A 16,620-nucleotide genomic window follows, 5' to 3' on the forward strand; every position below is an offset into this window, starting at 1 on the left:
GCTAGGAGGGATAGCTAATACTAGGTAAAAAAGAGTATTTAAAAAGGAATTGGGCTAAGCAGCAGCACATGTGAAAAAGACTTAGGTATACGAATAGATCATAGACTGAACATGAGTCAACAATGTGATGCAGCAGCCAAAAAGGCAAACACAATCCTGGGATGTATTAAGAGAAGCATAGAGTCTAGATCATGTGAGGTCATTATCCCCCTCTACTCTTCCTTAGTCAGACCTCATCTGGAATACTGGGTCCAGTTCTGGGCACCCCACTTTAAAAAAGACAGACAAACTGAAGCAAGCTCAGAGAAGAATTACCAAGATGGTGAGCGGTCTGCAAATCATGTCCTATGAGGAACGGTTAAAGGATCTGGGAATGTTTAGCAGAAGAGAAGGCTGAGAGGAGACTTAATAGCGGTCTACAAATATCTGAAGGGCTGTCACAGTGCAGAGGGATCAGCCCTATTCTCATCTGTAGAAGGAAAGACTAGAAGCAATGGGATGAAACTGAAAGGGAGGAGACACAGATTAGATATTAGACAGTAAGGGGGATCAATGAGTGGAACAGGTTGTCACGGAAGGTGGGGAGTTCTCCTTCAATGGAAGTGTTCAAACAAAGACTGGACGAATATCTGTTTGGGATCATTTAGTGATCCAGCACTGAGCAGGGGGTTGGACCCGATGACTCTGGAGGTTCCTTCCACCTCTGCTATTCTATGATTCTAGGAATATAGAATGTGGAGACAAAGATCTGGCTAACAGAATATACAATGTGGAGGACCACCATCAGGTTAGGAATTGTCCGTTGAAGAAGCCCTGCATTGTAAGGAAACAGCCATTAAGGTCAATGTGTAGCCTGTCAAAGGTAAATGGCATAGATTTAGCCACCAGGATTGTCCACCAGGATTGTCACACATCTAGTATATGGCGTGGTAGGCTGAGCCAACAAATGCTCGTTTGAGTGCCATAGCCCTAGAACCCTGTAGGCGCGTCTCCTGCAACAAGAGGATTTTGGGGGAGTCATTTTTAAGGAAACTAAACACTAAAGCTCTCTTTACTGTAGAAATAATGTCTCTTAACGTTACAGAAGATCAGTTTACGTTTATCAGCCATTGGGAATTAAGGGGAAACTCGGAAAGGCCACAGCAGCACAAGGCACTTGCATAACGTTGTATCATTGTTGTGTCGTGGGTCGAACCTGAAAATCAGTCTGTGCATAAACATCAATTTCCCTCCCCATCCAACCCATCTAAAGACTGATATAAATCAAGTCAAGAAAAGGGGGGCGTAGGCCCACCGCACAACTCCTAAAAGATAGAAAGAAAGCAAGCCTACAGAAAAGACAGAACTAAGAGGAAAAAAGACCCCCCCCCCCCCTCACTGTCAACACCCAAATCAGTATGACAGACTTATGACTGTATGGATGCATATTGTGTGATCTGCCCAGGGGCTTGGTGCAGAGAAAGGGTTCATTCAGCCATGGAGGAATCCTGCTCCCAAGGCCAGGAGGCCCAGCAGAGCTTACAGCATTATTGATATACAGGCCTAAATTTGTACTTGGGGTAAAATGGGCAAGAACCGGAAGAGAGGAGAGGCACTAAACAGTAAAGGCCCATTTACACGGAGCGCTGATCACTCAAAGATCGCTCAAATGATAGTTTGAGTGACAGCTTTGAGCCATCATTTTGCATAAACTATTAAGCAGCTACTCAGCTACCTAAAGAGCAATTAAGTGTGCAAATGCAGCCTTCCCTGAAAGCAGTTAATAGCCAGAGGGCTCTTATCAGCTTTCAGCTCCTTAGTCCCCCCCGTGGAGAACTGCTAATAAGGCTGAATGATGATTTTTAGGTTGGACTGAATTTAACGATCAACTAGCAGTGCGCAAAACGTGCACAATGGCGTGCGTTTAGATGCAAGGATTATTGCTCAAGCGATCGCTTTTTAGCAATATTTCTGAGTGATCATCACTCCGTGTAAATGGGCCTTTACTAGCAGTTACATCAATGCAGTTATGGTACAGCATGAGTGAGTTGTAACTTAGTGTAACAAACAATCACATATCCCCCCCCCCCCCCCCCCCCCCAGGAGAATCTGTCTCCCCTCCGTAAAGGCAGGCAGCATTGTCCATGGTGACAGTAGGAAGCATCCATACTCATCTCCACAGCTCAGTCCCTTTAAACTGTCACAGGGCACTCCGGATCTATTGTCGCTCCAACCAGGTGATCACATCCTCCGGTCTATCAAAGTAATGAGCCTGGTTGTCGCTGATCACCTTTAGTTTAGCCGGGAACAGCCTTGCATAGTCCAGCTGTTTGGAGTGTAGGAGACTCTTTGCCTCTGTGAACTTCTGGCGACGCTTCTGCACCTCTGGGGTATAGTCGGGGAAGATTCTCACATGTTGACCTTGTACTTTCAGGGGATCCCTCTTCTGGTTCAGTTCCAGCACTTTATCTCTATCCCTGTAGTTCATGAGCTTGGCTATAAATGGGCGCTGTGGCGCCCCCGCAGGTTGGGGTTTAGTCAGAATACGATGTGCGTGCTCCACACAGAAGAGGTCTGAGATGGAGTCGGAGCCGTAGAAGCCCCGGAGTAGTGATTCGAGGTATTCACTGGGTTTTCGCCCCTTCACTCGCCCCGACAGTATATATTAGGTATAGGAGAGCTTTCTGGAGAAGAAGGATATCACAGGATATAAATATTAGGTTAATTGTTAATCCGGGTATACAGGCAGGTAGGAACTATTAGGGGTTGATCCAGGGAACAGTCTGATTGCCATTAGGGAGTCGGGAAGGAATTTTTCCCCCATAAGGGCTAATTGGCTTCTGCCCTTGGGGTTTTTTGCCTTCCTCTTGATCAACACAGGAGGATAGACAGGCTGGACTAGATGGACATTGTCTTCATTCGGCCTTACATACTATGTTACTATGTTACTATAGCCAGAAGTGAAGGCGTCCCCCGGTCAGAGCTGTTATAATATAACGGGGAGCCCTCTGGTACTTTTATTTACCACCTCCCAGAATTCCTGCATGTAGCCGGTGCAGGGTGTATATCATTACAAGTCCGTTACACAACTAATAGTCGTTATTAAAAGGTTTTACCTAAATATACATCCTGGCTCCACAAGGTCTGCGAGAAGCTGGGTGAGGGATTCATTAAGCCTTCATTAACAAGTGCGCGGTCACACAATGTGGGGTACTCATGCTAGTCCTACACCAACAGACATCGGTGATGGAAGGGAGGGTGTCATCACATCACAGGGGGAGGGAGTCATCACATCACTGGGGGAGGGAGTCATCACATCACAGGGGGAGGGAGTCATCACATCACAGGGGGAGGGAGTCATCACATCACGGGGGTGAGTTATCACATCACAGAGGGAGGGAGTCATCACAGAGGGAGGGAGTCATCACAGAGGGAGGGAGTCATCACAGAGGGAGAGAGTCATCACAGAGGGAGAGAGTCATCACAGAGGGAGAGAGTCATCACAGAGGGAGAGAGTCATCACAGAGGGAGAGAGTCATCACAGAGGGAGGGAGTCATCACAGAGGGAGGGAGTCATCACAGAGGGAGGGAGTCATCACAGAGGGAGGGAGTCATCACAGAGGGAGGGAGTCATCACAGAGGGAGGGAGTCATCACAGAGGGAGGGAGTCATCACAGAGGGAGGGAGTCATCACAGAGGGAGGGAGTCATCACATCACTGGGGGAGGGAGTCATCACATCACTGGGGGAGGGAGTCATCACATCACTGGGGGAGGGAGTCATCACATCACTGGGGGAGGGAGTCATCACATCACAGGGGGAGGGAGTCATCACATCACAGGGGGAGGGAGTCATCACATCACAGGGGGAGGGAGTCATCACATCACAGAGGGAGGGAGTCATCACATCACAGGGGAGGGAGTCATCACATCACAGAGGAAGTCATCACATCACAGGGGGAGGGAGTTATCGCATCACAACTCTTCTCCAGGGAAGGTGGGACAATGGCCCTTCTACATGTGATGAGTGTCAGGCAGGAGTAGATGGTGGAGGGGCAGCTGAAGAATTACCAATGTAATATAACTACACACAAAATGGATGACAGGTGGGCAGGGGGACTTAAGGTGGGCTCTCCGAGTGCCGGTGATTGACCTCGAGGACCCGAGGACTTTTAAGTCTAAGATATCTTACCAGGCCACAGCTCAGTCACTGGTAAGACCTTATAAGGTCTCTAAATGATCCCCGGTGGCAGGAGAGAATGATGTGGGCTGAGGATAGGCAGCACCAGGTCCAGCAGAAGCAGGATGACAGATGATTCTTTAGGCCCAAGGATGGAGCTCTCCTGAGCTCGTCTGGTTACCTTGCTCGCTAGGCCATGCCCCCAGGACCGCCATCAGGGCAGGATAAATGGTTACAGAGGCCCGGCTGACCGCTGGCTGCTTCCTGCCTGTCAATAAAGACATCAATGTGTCCTAAGCCACGTCAGCGATCGCCAGCACTCTGCACACTAGCAGTAGTAATCGTATCTCGGGAGGGTTGGATCCCTCTAAGGAGCTTCCCCAGTGGTCAGTGACAGGTTGCTCTGCTCCCCCTCCCCCACCCATCCCCTGGGGTTCCCATTAATCTCAGTATATCGGTCACCAGTATATCTCATGGCCGCTCTGTGTAATGGTCAGGGGCTGGGGGGCAGAAATCACAGGCCCATGAGTAGCGGCCCAACATCAGGGTGCGTTCACATGTTTCTGCTGAGGAGAATCCACAACAACTCCCACGTTTCAGCCTCCAGCACTGGTGCGGATCTAGATGCTGATCTGCATCAAATGTCACTGCTTCAATCCAAGGGGTGAAATCAGCTGCAGATCTCAGCAAAATCCACACCATATATTGGGGATTTCCCTGCAGATCTTGGTGTGGACCTGCATCAAAATCTGCCATGTGTGAACGCACCCTAAGGGTGGAAACACAAGGTGCAGTTGGCCACTAAAATACTGGCATAATTACATGGCTACTGGCCACAGTTGGTGAGCATGGTCGGGTTGTGTGTGACCAGCCACATCGTGTCCTTGTATCCCTGTTTATCCAGAACCAACCTTAATACACAAATACAGCACCGGAACCAAGGTCATAGCATACATACAGCACCAGAACCAAAGTCAGAGCATAATTACAGAACCATGGTCATAACATAATTACAGCACCAGAACCAAGGTCATAACATACATAAACCACCAGAACCAAGGTCATAGCATACATACACCACCAGAACCAAGGTCATTGCATGATAACAGGACCAGAACCAAGGTCATAACATACATACACCACCAGAACCAAAGCCATCACATAATTACAGAACCAGAACCAAAGTCAGAGCATAATTACAGAACCATGGTCATAACATAATTACAGCACCTGAACCAAGGTCATAACATAATTACAGCACCAGAACCAAGGTCATAGCATACATACAGCACCAGAACCAAGGTCATACCACCATTACAGCACTGGAACCAGAGTCATGACATAATTACAGCACTAGATCCAAGGTCATAGCATAATTACAGCACCAGACCCAAGGTCATAGCATAATTACAGCACCAGAACCAAGGTCATAACATAATTACAGCACCAGAACCAAAGTCATAACATAGTTACAGCACTAGAACCAAGCTTAGTGATGTACATAGATGCAATACCAGCACCAAGCTCAGTACATTAATACAGCACCAGAGCCAAGCTCTGTGCACTTATACAGAACCAGGAATTGTATTTCCTCTTTCAATGACCAGTTCCAGACGAGCGCATAAACGGCACATTTTACAGAAGTGTCCCATAACGACTGCAGGTCTACTGACCAGAACTTCAAACATGTCAGGGAACTATGGAGTGAGCAGGCTGCAAGTAGAAGCAGGGGCATACAAAGAACCCATGGAGCCCCCAGAGCAAAACTCAGAATGCCCCTCCCCCCACTGGTATAATATATAATCTGTTCTTCTCTCTGGGCCCAGCCGACCACTAAGATTTGTTGCAGCCAAAACTGCTTCAGTGCACTCCCCCCATCAAGCGGCTGCTGCATCCCCTAGTTAACCTCTCAGTGTCCCCCTAATAATATGCCCACTGTGGTGCCCCCCCACCCCCCATTCCCCATGTGCTGTCACCTGGGATATGGAATATTGCGCCCTGCTGGGGCCTCAGTAATGTGACTCCCTCTGATGCTCCAATTAATTATGTGACCCCCACTCTGTGGTATCAATTAGTATTGTGACCCAGATGAAGCTTTCAACACGAAATACTATCATACCACATCATGTCCATCTCCAAGTGGCTTCATCACCCTCCCATGTCCCCAAACAACTCCCATCATCCTCCAAGGTCCTGTAAACAGTCCTGATCATCCCCCAAACACCCCCAACCATCATCAATGTACCCAAACAGCTACTATTATCCTACACTGTCCCCCAACAGCCCCCATCATCCTCTACTGTCCTCCAACAGCACCCATCATCCTCCACTGTCCTCCAACAGCATCCATCATGCTCCACTGTCCCCCAACAGTCCCCATCATACTCCACTGTCCCCCAACAGTTCCCATTATGCTCCACTGTCCCCCAACAGTCCCCATCATACTCCACTGTCCCCCAACAGTCCCCATCATGCTCCACTGTCCCCCAACAGTGCCCATCATGCTCCACTGTCCCCCCAACAGCCCCCATCATGCTCCACTGTCCCCCAACAGTCCCCATCATCCTTCATTGCCTCCACCATCCTCCACTGTGCACTCTCTCACAGACTCACAGTGTGACCTCGCTTCTATCCCTCGGCCCGGTCAGTCAGACTACAGTGAGTGCTGAAACCGGGGAGGGAGGAGAGAGATCATTCTGTCAGCCTGTGAGAGAGAGCAGTACCGTGAATAAGGCTTTTGGCACGAGTAGCGGCAGGTGCCTCCATATCTTTAAGAGTGGGGGCCAACTAAATGGCCATTAACGTGCGGGGGGCCAGCTCGGGTGGCACATGCCTCCCTGCCCCCAGCCTCACCCTGGTCTGATGTGGCAGCGTATAGAATTATTGTATGTCCTAAGCTGTTTATGGATGAGCAGCTATATATTTGCTGTACACCCCGTGTTACTGACATCCGGCTTCAGGGAAGATTTTCTGAGAGTTCTTTATGGAAAACCAGAAACTAATCTTGCTGCAGAAATGGCCGAACTCCATCTGTATGGAATATACTATTTCTGTAGCTTGGGGACCGGAACCGGAGGCTTGTGGAGGACTCTGCTGCAAGTTCCTTTTTATGACCCTTTTCAGCCCCACTAGGACCCCCATGTTACTGATGGAAACCAGAACTAGTTACTTGTACGTCCCGATTCACGTATGCAGTTTTTGGTGATGTTTTCTGCACTGACAATCGCTGGGTCTATAAGTGAGCTGCAAACCAAGCGACTTCTACGGGTGGGCGATTCTCACTCGCTCTGTCAGCACTCATGGTTACATGGGCCAACAGTTGTCCGTAATGGCTCTTTTGAGGGATTACTCTGGCGACCGTCATCATGTGTAAAGGCACCCTTAGATGATGATTACATTTGTCTACATGACTTGTTATTTGTATGGAAATGTTATAAAATATCAGTATCATTTTTACGGTCTGTAGTATTAAATAATAAGTGTTCTCCTTGGCAGATGACGGTATCAGGAGCTCAGAGGGACGTCTGGTATCTGCAGATTGTAAAGCAGAGGATTGTGGTATCACTGAAGATACATATGAAGAACCTGCCATTATCCCAGATATCTCCACAGCCCTTCACAGCAAACATCCATCATCTGCCCCTCTTATACAAATCCGATCTACTGATTCATCACAGGCTCATAAGCAGAATCCACGTCACAGAAGGGGAGAACATCAAGGAGCCCACACAGGGGAGAGACCGTATTCATGTAAAGAACATGCAAAACGTGTTCAATCACATCTTGTTACACATCAGAGAAGTCACACAGGGGAGAAGCCGTATTCATGTCCAGAATGTGGGAAATGTTTTCCATGGAAATCATACCTAGTTGCACATCAGAGAAGTCACACAGGGGAGAAGCCGTTTCCCTGTTCAGAATGTGGGAAATGTTTTGCCCAGAAATCAAAACTTGTTTCACATCAGAGAATTCACACAGGAGAGAAGGCATTTTTATGTAGAGAATATGGGAAATGCTTTGCAGGGAAATCAGTCCTTGTTACACATCAAAGAACTCACACAGGAGAGAAGCCGTTTTCTTGTTCAGAATGTGGGAAATGTTTTGCATGGAAATCACACCTTGTTGCACATCAGAGAAGTCACACAGGAGAGAAGCCGTTTTCTTGTTCAGAATGTGGGAAATGTTTTGCAGCTAAATCAGACCTTGTTAAACATCAGAGAATTCACACAGGAGAGAAGACTTTTTCTTGTTCAGAATGTGGGAAAGGTTTTATAGTTAAATCAGACCTTGTTGCACATCAGAGAATTCACACAGGAGAGAAGCCGTTTTTCTGTACAGAATGTGGGAAATGTTTTGCAGTGAAATCTGCCTTTGTTGATCATAAGAGAATTCACACAGGAGATCAACCATTTTTATGTCCAGAATGTGGGAAATGTTTTACTCAGAAATCAAAACTTATTACACATCAGAGAATTCACACAGGAGAGAAGCCATTTTTATGTTCAGAATGTGGGAAATGTTTTGCACAGAAATCACAGTTAGTTCAGCATCAGAGAAGTCACACAGGCGAAAAGCCATTTTTTTGTTTAGAATGTGGAAAATGTTTTGCATTGAAATCAGATCTTATTGCACATCAGAGAAGCCACACCGGGGAAAAACCGTTTTTTTGTTCAAAATGTGAAAAATGTTTTGCATGGAAATCAGACCTTGTTGCACATCAGAGAAGCCACACAGGGGAGAAGCCGTTTTCTTGTTCAGAATGTGGGAAATGTTTTGTAACTAAATCAACCCTTGTTAGACATAGGAGAGTTCACACAGGAGAGAAGCCATTTTTTTGTCCAGAATGTGAGAAATGTTTTAATCGCAAAGCACATTTACTGCGACATCAAAAAGTTCACACAAAAGGGGCGGTGCCGTGATGTCATCAGCAGCGGACGCGCAGCAGGAGAGCTCTGATAAGGCAAATTCCTTATCTCTTGCCATTGGGCCTCCTGCTTCCTCAGACACCTCCACAACCATCTCAACAGCCATCCCTGAGTGAAAACGCGCATTTTAAGTTGTCTCATGTCCTGATCTGATGCCGCAGAGGTTTGCGGCCTAGTCAAGCAGCCAAAGCCGCAAACTTAATTTGTGGGGATGCCAGCGTAGCTGCTCATGGCTGGAATCCGGAGCATCGGGAGTCCCTGATCCAGCTTGAGACGTGGCGGATACAAATCACCTGCACTCAGTACAACCACATGTGAGGTATATGGTTAACATATTTACATATAAACAGAAGATCAGAGAATCTGGTGTGGCCTCCATTGCCATCTCATGGTCATCCTGTTAGCCATCCATGACATTTGATGCGTACGGCAGCAGTCTTGTCCAACAGATGATAAGAGTGGCTGGCTGCCTGCACTCTCCTCGTGAAATTACATCATGGACTGACGGCAACCCAAGATCTTGCGGGCCCTAAACAAGACCCGCACATGCGCCGTATACATCAAATGACGTCACGGATGGATTTCACATTGACCATGAGATCCCGCACACCACAGGGACCACGGACGCTGGTGGATGGTGGCATGGCATTGGAGGCTACACTACATATTCCGATCTTCTGTTTATATGTTAATTAATATACCTTATATGTAAATATGTTCGTTAATAAAGCTCCCATGCGGGTTGTGCTGAGTGCAGGTGATTTATGTGTAAACTCTCTTGTGGGGGTGGTGGCACATCTGGGATTTGTGGTCCATTACTTATGGACTACTATTTAAGTGTATGTCATTAGTCCGTGACCAGCCGCAACGTCGCTGTTTAATGGAATAAATAAAGCTTTTTTTGTACACGCTGATATTAATGCGATACAATATGTCATTTTCTGTGTTTATCCCCCCTACATGATAACGCCTATGTTCTACAGGCAGCAGGCAAATATGTTGCCACCCACCCACATGCACAGTTGCTAAATGTGCATATAAGCAAACTACTGAGCCTGGAGATATGGGGTGCCATATAGTGTGGTCGAAAATGAGGCTTTCCGCAACCTCATGGCGGCGCCCACCCCACTCTACTCGGTCCCCAGTTGCCACTATTTTTCCCTCTGTGCCATCCCCGCCCTACGCCAGCATGTATCTAGGAATATCAACCGTGCCCTGACCAACGCGGTTACTGGGAAGGTCCACTTAACCACCGACATGTGGACAAGTGCTGGTGGGCAGGGACACTACATCTCCCTGATGGCACATTGGGTTAACCTGGTGGCGGCTGGGACAGAGTCTGACCCTGTTTGCTACCCACACTGAGGGTCTTATCTTGGTCATGGTTTCTCCGGCTTATTATGCCACCTCCTCCAACCCCCCCCACCCCCACCTCCTCCTCCACCTTTCAATTACCATCTGTGAGCACGTCGCCTTCAGTTGATAGCTTAGGTGACATGAGGCACACTGCCCAAGAACTGTTACAGGGTTTGATGGAGCTTTCGCCGCTGAACTTCCAACCAGGCATGGTCGTGTGTGACAATGGGCGCAACCTGCTGGCGGCTCTGCAGCTTGGCAGACTAACACACGTGCCATGCTTGTCCCATGTGTTCAATCTGGTGGTTCAGCGCTTTCTGAAAAACTACCCCAATTTGTCTAAGCTGCTCAGCAAGGTGCGTCGCGTGTGCGCACATTTCAGAAAGTCCACCACAGATGCTGCCACGGTTCTGGACACTTCAACAGCGCTTCCAGCTGCCAGTTTACCGACTGCTGTGTGACGTCCCCACGCACTGGAATTCAACTTTGCACATGTTGGCCAGAGTTTACGAGCAGCGTAGAGCCATTGTCAAATACCAGCTGCAACATGCCTGTCGGAGTGGTAGTCAGCCTCCACACTTCAAGAAGGAAAATTCTGTGGCAGCAGACAGTGATGCAGTAAAACTTCTTCCTTTATTCCTCCACACACATACTCTTCTTCACAGAGGAGTGGGCATGGATGTCTGACATCTGTCAGGTGTTAAGAAACTTTGAGGAGTCAACACAAATGGTGAGCGGAAATGCGGCCATTATCAGTGTAACCATCCCGCTGCTTTGTCTGCTGAGCAGGTCGCTGCTAAGCATTAAGGCCGATGCATTGCGGATAGAACAGGAAATGGGGGATGACAATACGTCGCTTGATAGCCAGACTACCCTCATGTCTATTTCTCAGCGCGTATTGGAGGAGGAGGTGGAATACCACTGCCCACACTGCAGATGGTACCCGTGCTACATCCCTCACATCAGTTCAGCGTGTATGGGCTGAAGAGGAGGAGGATGAGACTGAGAGTCATCCTCCTAGTGAAGACAGCGATGTGTTGCGTACTGGGACACATGGCTGGCTTCATGTTAAGCTGCCTTTCCCGTGACCCTCGCGTTAGACACATTCTGGCCGACAGGGAATACTGGGTGTTTGCCCTTCTCGACCCGCGGTATAAGGAGAACCTTTCGACTCTCATTCCTGAAGAGGAAAGGAGTACGAGAGTACAATACCACAAGGCCCTGGTGGAAAAGCTGATACTAAACTTCCCATCTGACAATGCTAGTGGTAGAGGATGTAGTTCTGTGGGCCAACTAGCAGGGGAGATGAGGGGAACAGGAAGCATGTCCAGCACAGGCAGGGGAACACTCTCCAAGGTCTTTGCCAGTTTTATGGCACCCCAGCAAGATTGTATCACCACTGCCCAGTCTAGGCTGACTAGGAGGGAGCAGTGTAAAAAGATGGTAAGGGAGTACATAGCCGACCGTACCAACATCCTCCGTGATCCCTCTGCTACATACAACTATTGAGTGTCAAAGCTGGACACGTGGCATGAACTTGTGCTGTACGCCTTGGAGGTGCTGGCCTGCCCTGCTGCTAGCGTGTTATCAGAGAGGGTGTTTGGTGGTGCTGGGGGGATTATCATGCACAAGCGTACCCACCTGTCAACTGACAGCGCCGACAAGCTTACACTTATTAAGATGAACAAAGGCTGGATTTCCCCAGACTTCTCCCTTGGTGGAAAGCAGCTTAACATAAAGATTCTTTAAGCTGGTACAGGAGAACCATGCACCATCTATCACCCTCTAAATAGTTTCTTTTCAAGCGTATTCACAAACGAAAAGGAAATGCCACACGAGATACAGGGGAATAAAATAAACCCCTCGCAAAATATGTCATACCTAACGCAAGGGGAAGTGCAGAACCGATTAAAGAAGATTAAAATCGATAAATCACCAGGCCCAGATGGAATATACCCAAGGGTACTAAGGGAACTAAGTGATGAGTTAGCTAGGCCGCTATACCTAAAATTTCTAGACACTATCAAGACCGGTGTTGTACATTGGATTGGCGCATTGCCAACGTGGTTCCAATTTACAAAAAGGGGACCAAAAGTGAGCCTGGTAACTACAGGCTGGTAAGTCTCACTTCAGTAACGGGAAAAATTTTCGAGGCGATTCTGAGAGACGCCATCGATGAGCACCTCAAGGAGAACGAGGGAATAACTCCTCACCAGCATGGATTCATGTCGCTCATGTCAGACAAATCTGATCAGTTTCTATGATGAAGTAAGCTCTAGGCTGGACCAGGGAGAATCTATTGATCTCGTATATCTGGACTTCTCTAAAGCCTTTAACACCGTGCCACATAATAGGCTAATATACAAAATGAGACAGCTCGGATTGGGTGAAAACGTGTGTAAGTGGGTAAAAAATTGGCTCAATGATAGAAAGCAGAGGGTGGTAATAAATGGTGCGTACTCTGATTGGACCACAGTCGCTAGCGGGGGCCACAGGGTTCAGTATTAGGGCCCACTCTGTTCAACATATTTATCAATAACCTGATAGAGGGGCTGCACAGCAAAATTTCAATATTTGCAGATGACATAAAATTATACAATATAATTAATGCAACGGAGGACAAGGTACAGCTACAAACAGACCTGGATAAGCCGGGGGCTTGGGGGGAAAAATGGCAAATGAAGTTCAATGTTGATAAATGTAAGGTTCTGCATATGGGCAGCAAAAATGGATGTTACCAATATACACTAAATGTGGTACTGCTAGGGAAAAGTGATATGGAAAAAGACCTGGGGGTACTAGTGGATTGTAGACTAAACTGGAGTAACCAATGCCAGTCAGCTGCTGCAAAGGCAAATAAAGTATTGGGGTGCAGTAAAAGAGGTATAGGGGCGAAGGACGAGAACATTATCCCCCCACTATATAAGGCACTTGTCAGGCCTCACATGGAATACTGCGCACAGTTCTGGTCACCGGGGCTCAAGAAAGATGTTACGGAATGGGAGGGGGTTCAAAGAAGAGCGACTAAGCTAATACATGGAATGAACGGACTGAAATACCCAGAGAGGCACCAAAACTGGGATTATTCACCCCGGAAAAAAGACAGCTAAGGGGCGACCAAATAACTGTATAAATACATGAGGGGACGATACAAGGATCTCTGCCAGGATCTGTTTATACCCAGGACTGCATCGGTAACAAGAGGACATCCGCTACGATTAGAGGAAAGCAGGTTTCATCACCAACACAGGAGGGGGTTCTTTACTGTAAGAGCAGTGAGACTGTGGAACTCTCTGCCTGAGAACGTGGTGATGGCAGGATCCATAGAGGAGTGTAAGAGGGACTTGATGTATTTCTGGAGAGGAAGGATATTACTGGATACAGACATTAGGTGACCAGCGGGGTGTGTTGTCTGGGTCTTTCATTTAGGTAGGAACTATCAAACATTAATCCAGGGATTATTCTGATTGCCATTGTGGGGTCGGGAAGGAATTTTCCCCCAAATGGGCTAATTGGCTTCTGCCTTTTGGGGTTTTTGCCTTCCTCTGGACCAACAAGGAAGGGGCTGAAACGGGCTGAACTGGATGGACATTGTCTTCATTCAGCCTAACATACTATGGTACTATGTCTCTCCCTGGTGTGCCATATCTCTTCCTGATGAGCCATGCCTCCCTGGGTTGCCATGACTCTGTCTCTGGGGTTCCATGCCTCACCCCAGAGTGCCATATTTGTTCTCTGGAGTGCCATGTCTCTTCCTGATGAGCCATGCCTCTCTGGGTTGCCATGACTCTGTCTCTGGGGTTCCATGCCTCACCCCAGAGTGCCATATTTGTTCTCTGGAGTGCCATGTCTCTTCCTGTAGATATGAGACCTTTTAATGGCTAACAAAATTACATTATGTTACAGCGAGCTTTCAGACTTAATAAAGCCTTGGGGTGCAGTAAAAGAGGTATAGGGGCGAGGGATGAGAACATTATCCTCCCACTATATAAGGCACTTGTCAGGCCTCACATGGAATACTGCGTACAATTCTGGTCACCGGGGCTCAGGAAAGATGTTACAGTACTGGAGGGGTACAAAGAAGGGCGACTAAACTAATACATGTAATGAAGGGACTGGAATACCCAGAGAGGCACCAAAACTGGGATTATTCACCCCGGAAAAAAGACGACTAAGGAGCGACCAAATAACTGTATAAATCCATGAGGGGACAATACAAGGATCTCTGCCAGGATCTGTTTATACCCAGGACTGCGACGGTAACAAGAGGGCATCCGCTACGGCTAGAGGAAAGCAGGTCTCATCACCAACATAGAAGGGGGTTCTTTACTGTAAGAGCAGTGAGACTGTGGAACTCTCTGCCTGAGGACGTGGTGATGGCAGAACCCATAGAGGAGTTTAAGAGGGACTTGATGTCTTTCTGGAGAGGAAGGATATTACAGGATATAAATCTTAGGTTAATTGTTAATCCGGGTATATAGGCAGGTAGGAACTATTAGGGGTTGATCCAGGGAACAGTCTGATTGCCATTAGGGAGTCGGGAAGGAATTTTTCCCCCAAAAGGGCTAATTGGCTTGTGCTCTTGTTTTTTTTTTGCCTTCCTCTGGATCAACACAGGAGGATAAACAGGCTGGACTAGATGGACATTGTCTTCATTCAGTTTTACGAACTATGTTATTATGTTACTATGTTACCCCCAAAAAAGGGGAGAAGTAGCTTGGTCTATCCTTCTTTGATCTTTCTTCTCCTTCTAATCCAGCTTGTCAGCACGCGGAACAGCCAATTCTTCAAAGGGCCAAAAGGCTCTGTAAAAGCTATTTTTTTCAGAGGGCTTCCTCCAGGCTCTGTTAGCAAATTAAGCAAGTACAAGCTCTATGTTTAAAAAAAATTTCAGGGGTTCACCTGCACTCTGGGTAAACAAATTTTTCAGGGGGAACACCTATACTCTTGGTACACAAATTTTTCCGGGGTTCGCCTATACTCATACTAAACAAATTTTTTAGGGTTTCGCCTATACTCTTAGTAAACACATTTTTCAGGGGTTCGTCTATTTTCTTGGTAAAGTAATTGTTTCAGGGGTTTGCCTATACTCTTGGAATACAAAATTTTCATGGGCTTCGCCTATAATCTTGGTGCATGAATTTTTAAGGGGTTCACCTATACTCTTGGAACACAAATTTCGCCTATACTCTTGGTCAACAAATTTTCAGGGGTTCGCCTATACTCTTGGTCAACAAAATTTTCAGGGGTTCGCCTATACTCTTGGAACACAAATTTTTCATGGGCTTTGCCTATACTCTTGGTACACGAATTTTTAAGGGGTTCGCCTATAGTCTTGGTCAACAAAATTTTCAGTGGTTCGGCTATACTCTTGGAACACACATTTTTAAGGGCTTCACCAATACTCTTAGTAAAGCAATTGTTTCTGGGGTTCACCTATACTCTTGGTACATGAATTTTTAAGGGGTTCACCTATAGTCTTGGTAAAGCAATTGTTTCTGGGGTTCACCTATATTCTTGGAACACAAATTTTCAGGGGTTCGCCTATACTCTTGGAACACAAATTTTTAAGGGGTTCACCTATACTCTTGGAACACAAATTTTTAAGGGGTTCACCTATAGTCTTGGTAAAGCAATTGTTTCTGGGGTTCGCCTATACTCTTGGTACACACATTTTTTTTTTTTAACAAATCAAGTTTTTCTTTAACATATGCAATGACAATATAATAAGAGCATTTTGCCGGTTAACGGCTAACATTGAGCAGTGCAAATCAAATGCTTAGAAATTACGCTTTTGATGCGAACATAATGGTTAAATCAAATGGTTGACCACGTCCGCCCCCTAAACCCGGCACATGGGCTTGGAGGCTTTATTCTCTGGTTCAGAGTGGGCGGGGGCGATCCCCCCGTGAATGTAGATCATGCACCTAAAACTAAAAAGTTGTTAACAGAATAGTAACAAGGGAAGAAAGGGAAAAGGGGTGGAGGGGGGGGTGGTACACTTGTGCTGACTAGCTAAGAGCTGATCTCTCATCAGCCACGTTTGCTTCCTCTCACTGCTCCGCACTCCCATGTGTGTGCCCATTATCTGTGTGCTCTTATTTTCTCTCTCCGGTTTTACATGGTGTCCTGTCTAAGCAGGGGCACTCTAGAGTAGATAGGTGGGTCTCCGTCCCTCTGCC

At 47.1% G+C, this 16,620-nt stretch overlaps 1 protein-coding gene across 4 annotated transcripts in view; it reads left to right on the forward strand.

Annotated features, from left to right (window-relative positions):
• LOC136627259 (oocyte zinc finger protein XlCOF7.1-like) overlaps positions 1 to 9,996 on the forward strand; it is an 80,366-nt gene extending 70,370 nt beyond the window's left edge. For all 4 annotated transcript variants that reach the window (XM_066602194.1, XM_066602197.1, XM_066602198.1 and 1 more), the window contains one exon: positions 7,653 to 9,996. In XM_066602194.1, coding sequence (XP_066458291.1) covers positions 7,653 to 9,076 — 1,424 coding nt within the window. In that variant the 3' untranslated portion in view covers positions 9,077 to 9,996. The remainder of the gene's footprint in view (positions 1 to 7,652) is intronic.
• The last annotated feature ends 6,624 nt before the right edge of the window (positions 9,997 to 16,620 follow it).

The sequence above is a fragment of the Eleutherodactylus coqui genome, chromosome 5 (genome assembly GCF_035609145.1).
Source record: "Eleutherodactylus coqui strain aEleCoq1 chromosome 5, aEleCoq1.hap1, whole genome shotgun sequence".
Lineage (NCBI taxonomy): Eukaryota > Metazoa > Chordata > Amphibia > Anura > Eleutherodactylidae > Eleutherodactylus > Eleutherodactylus coqui.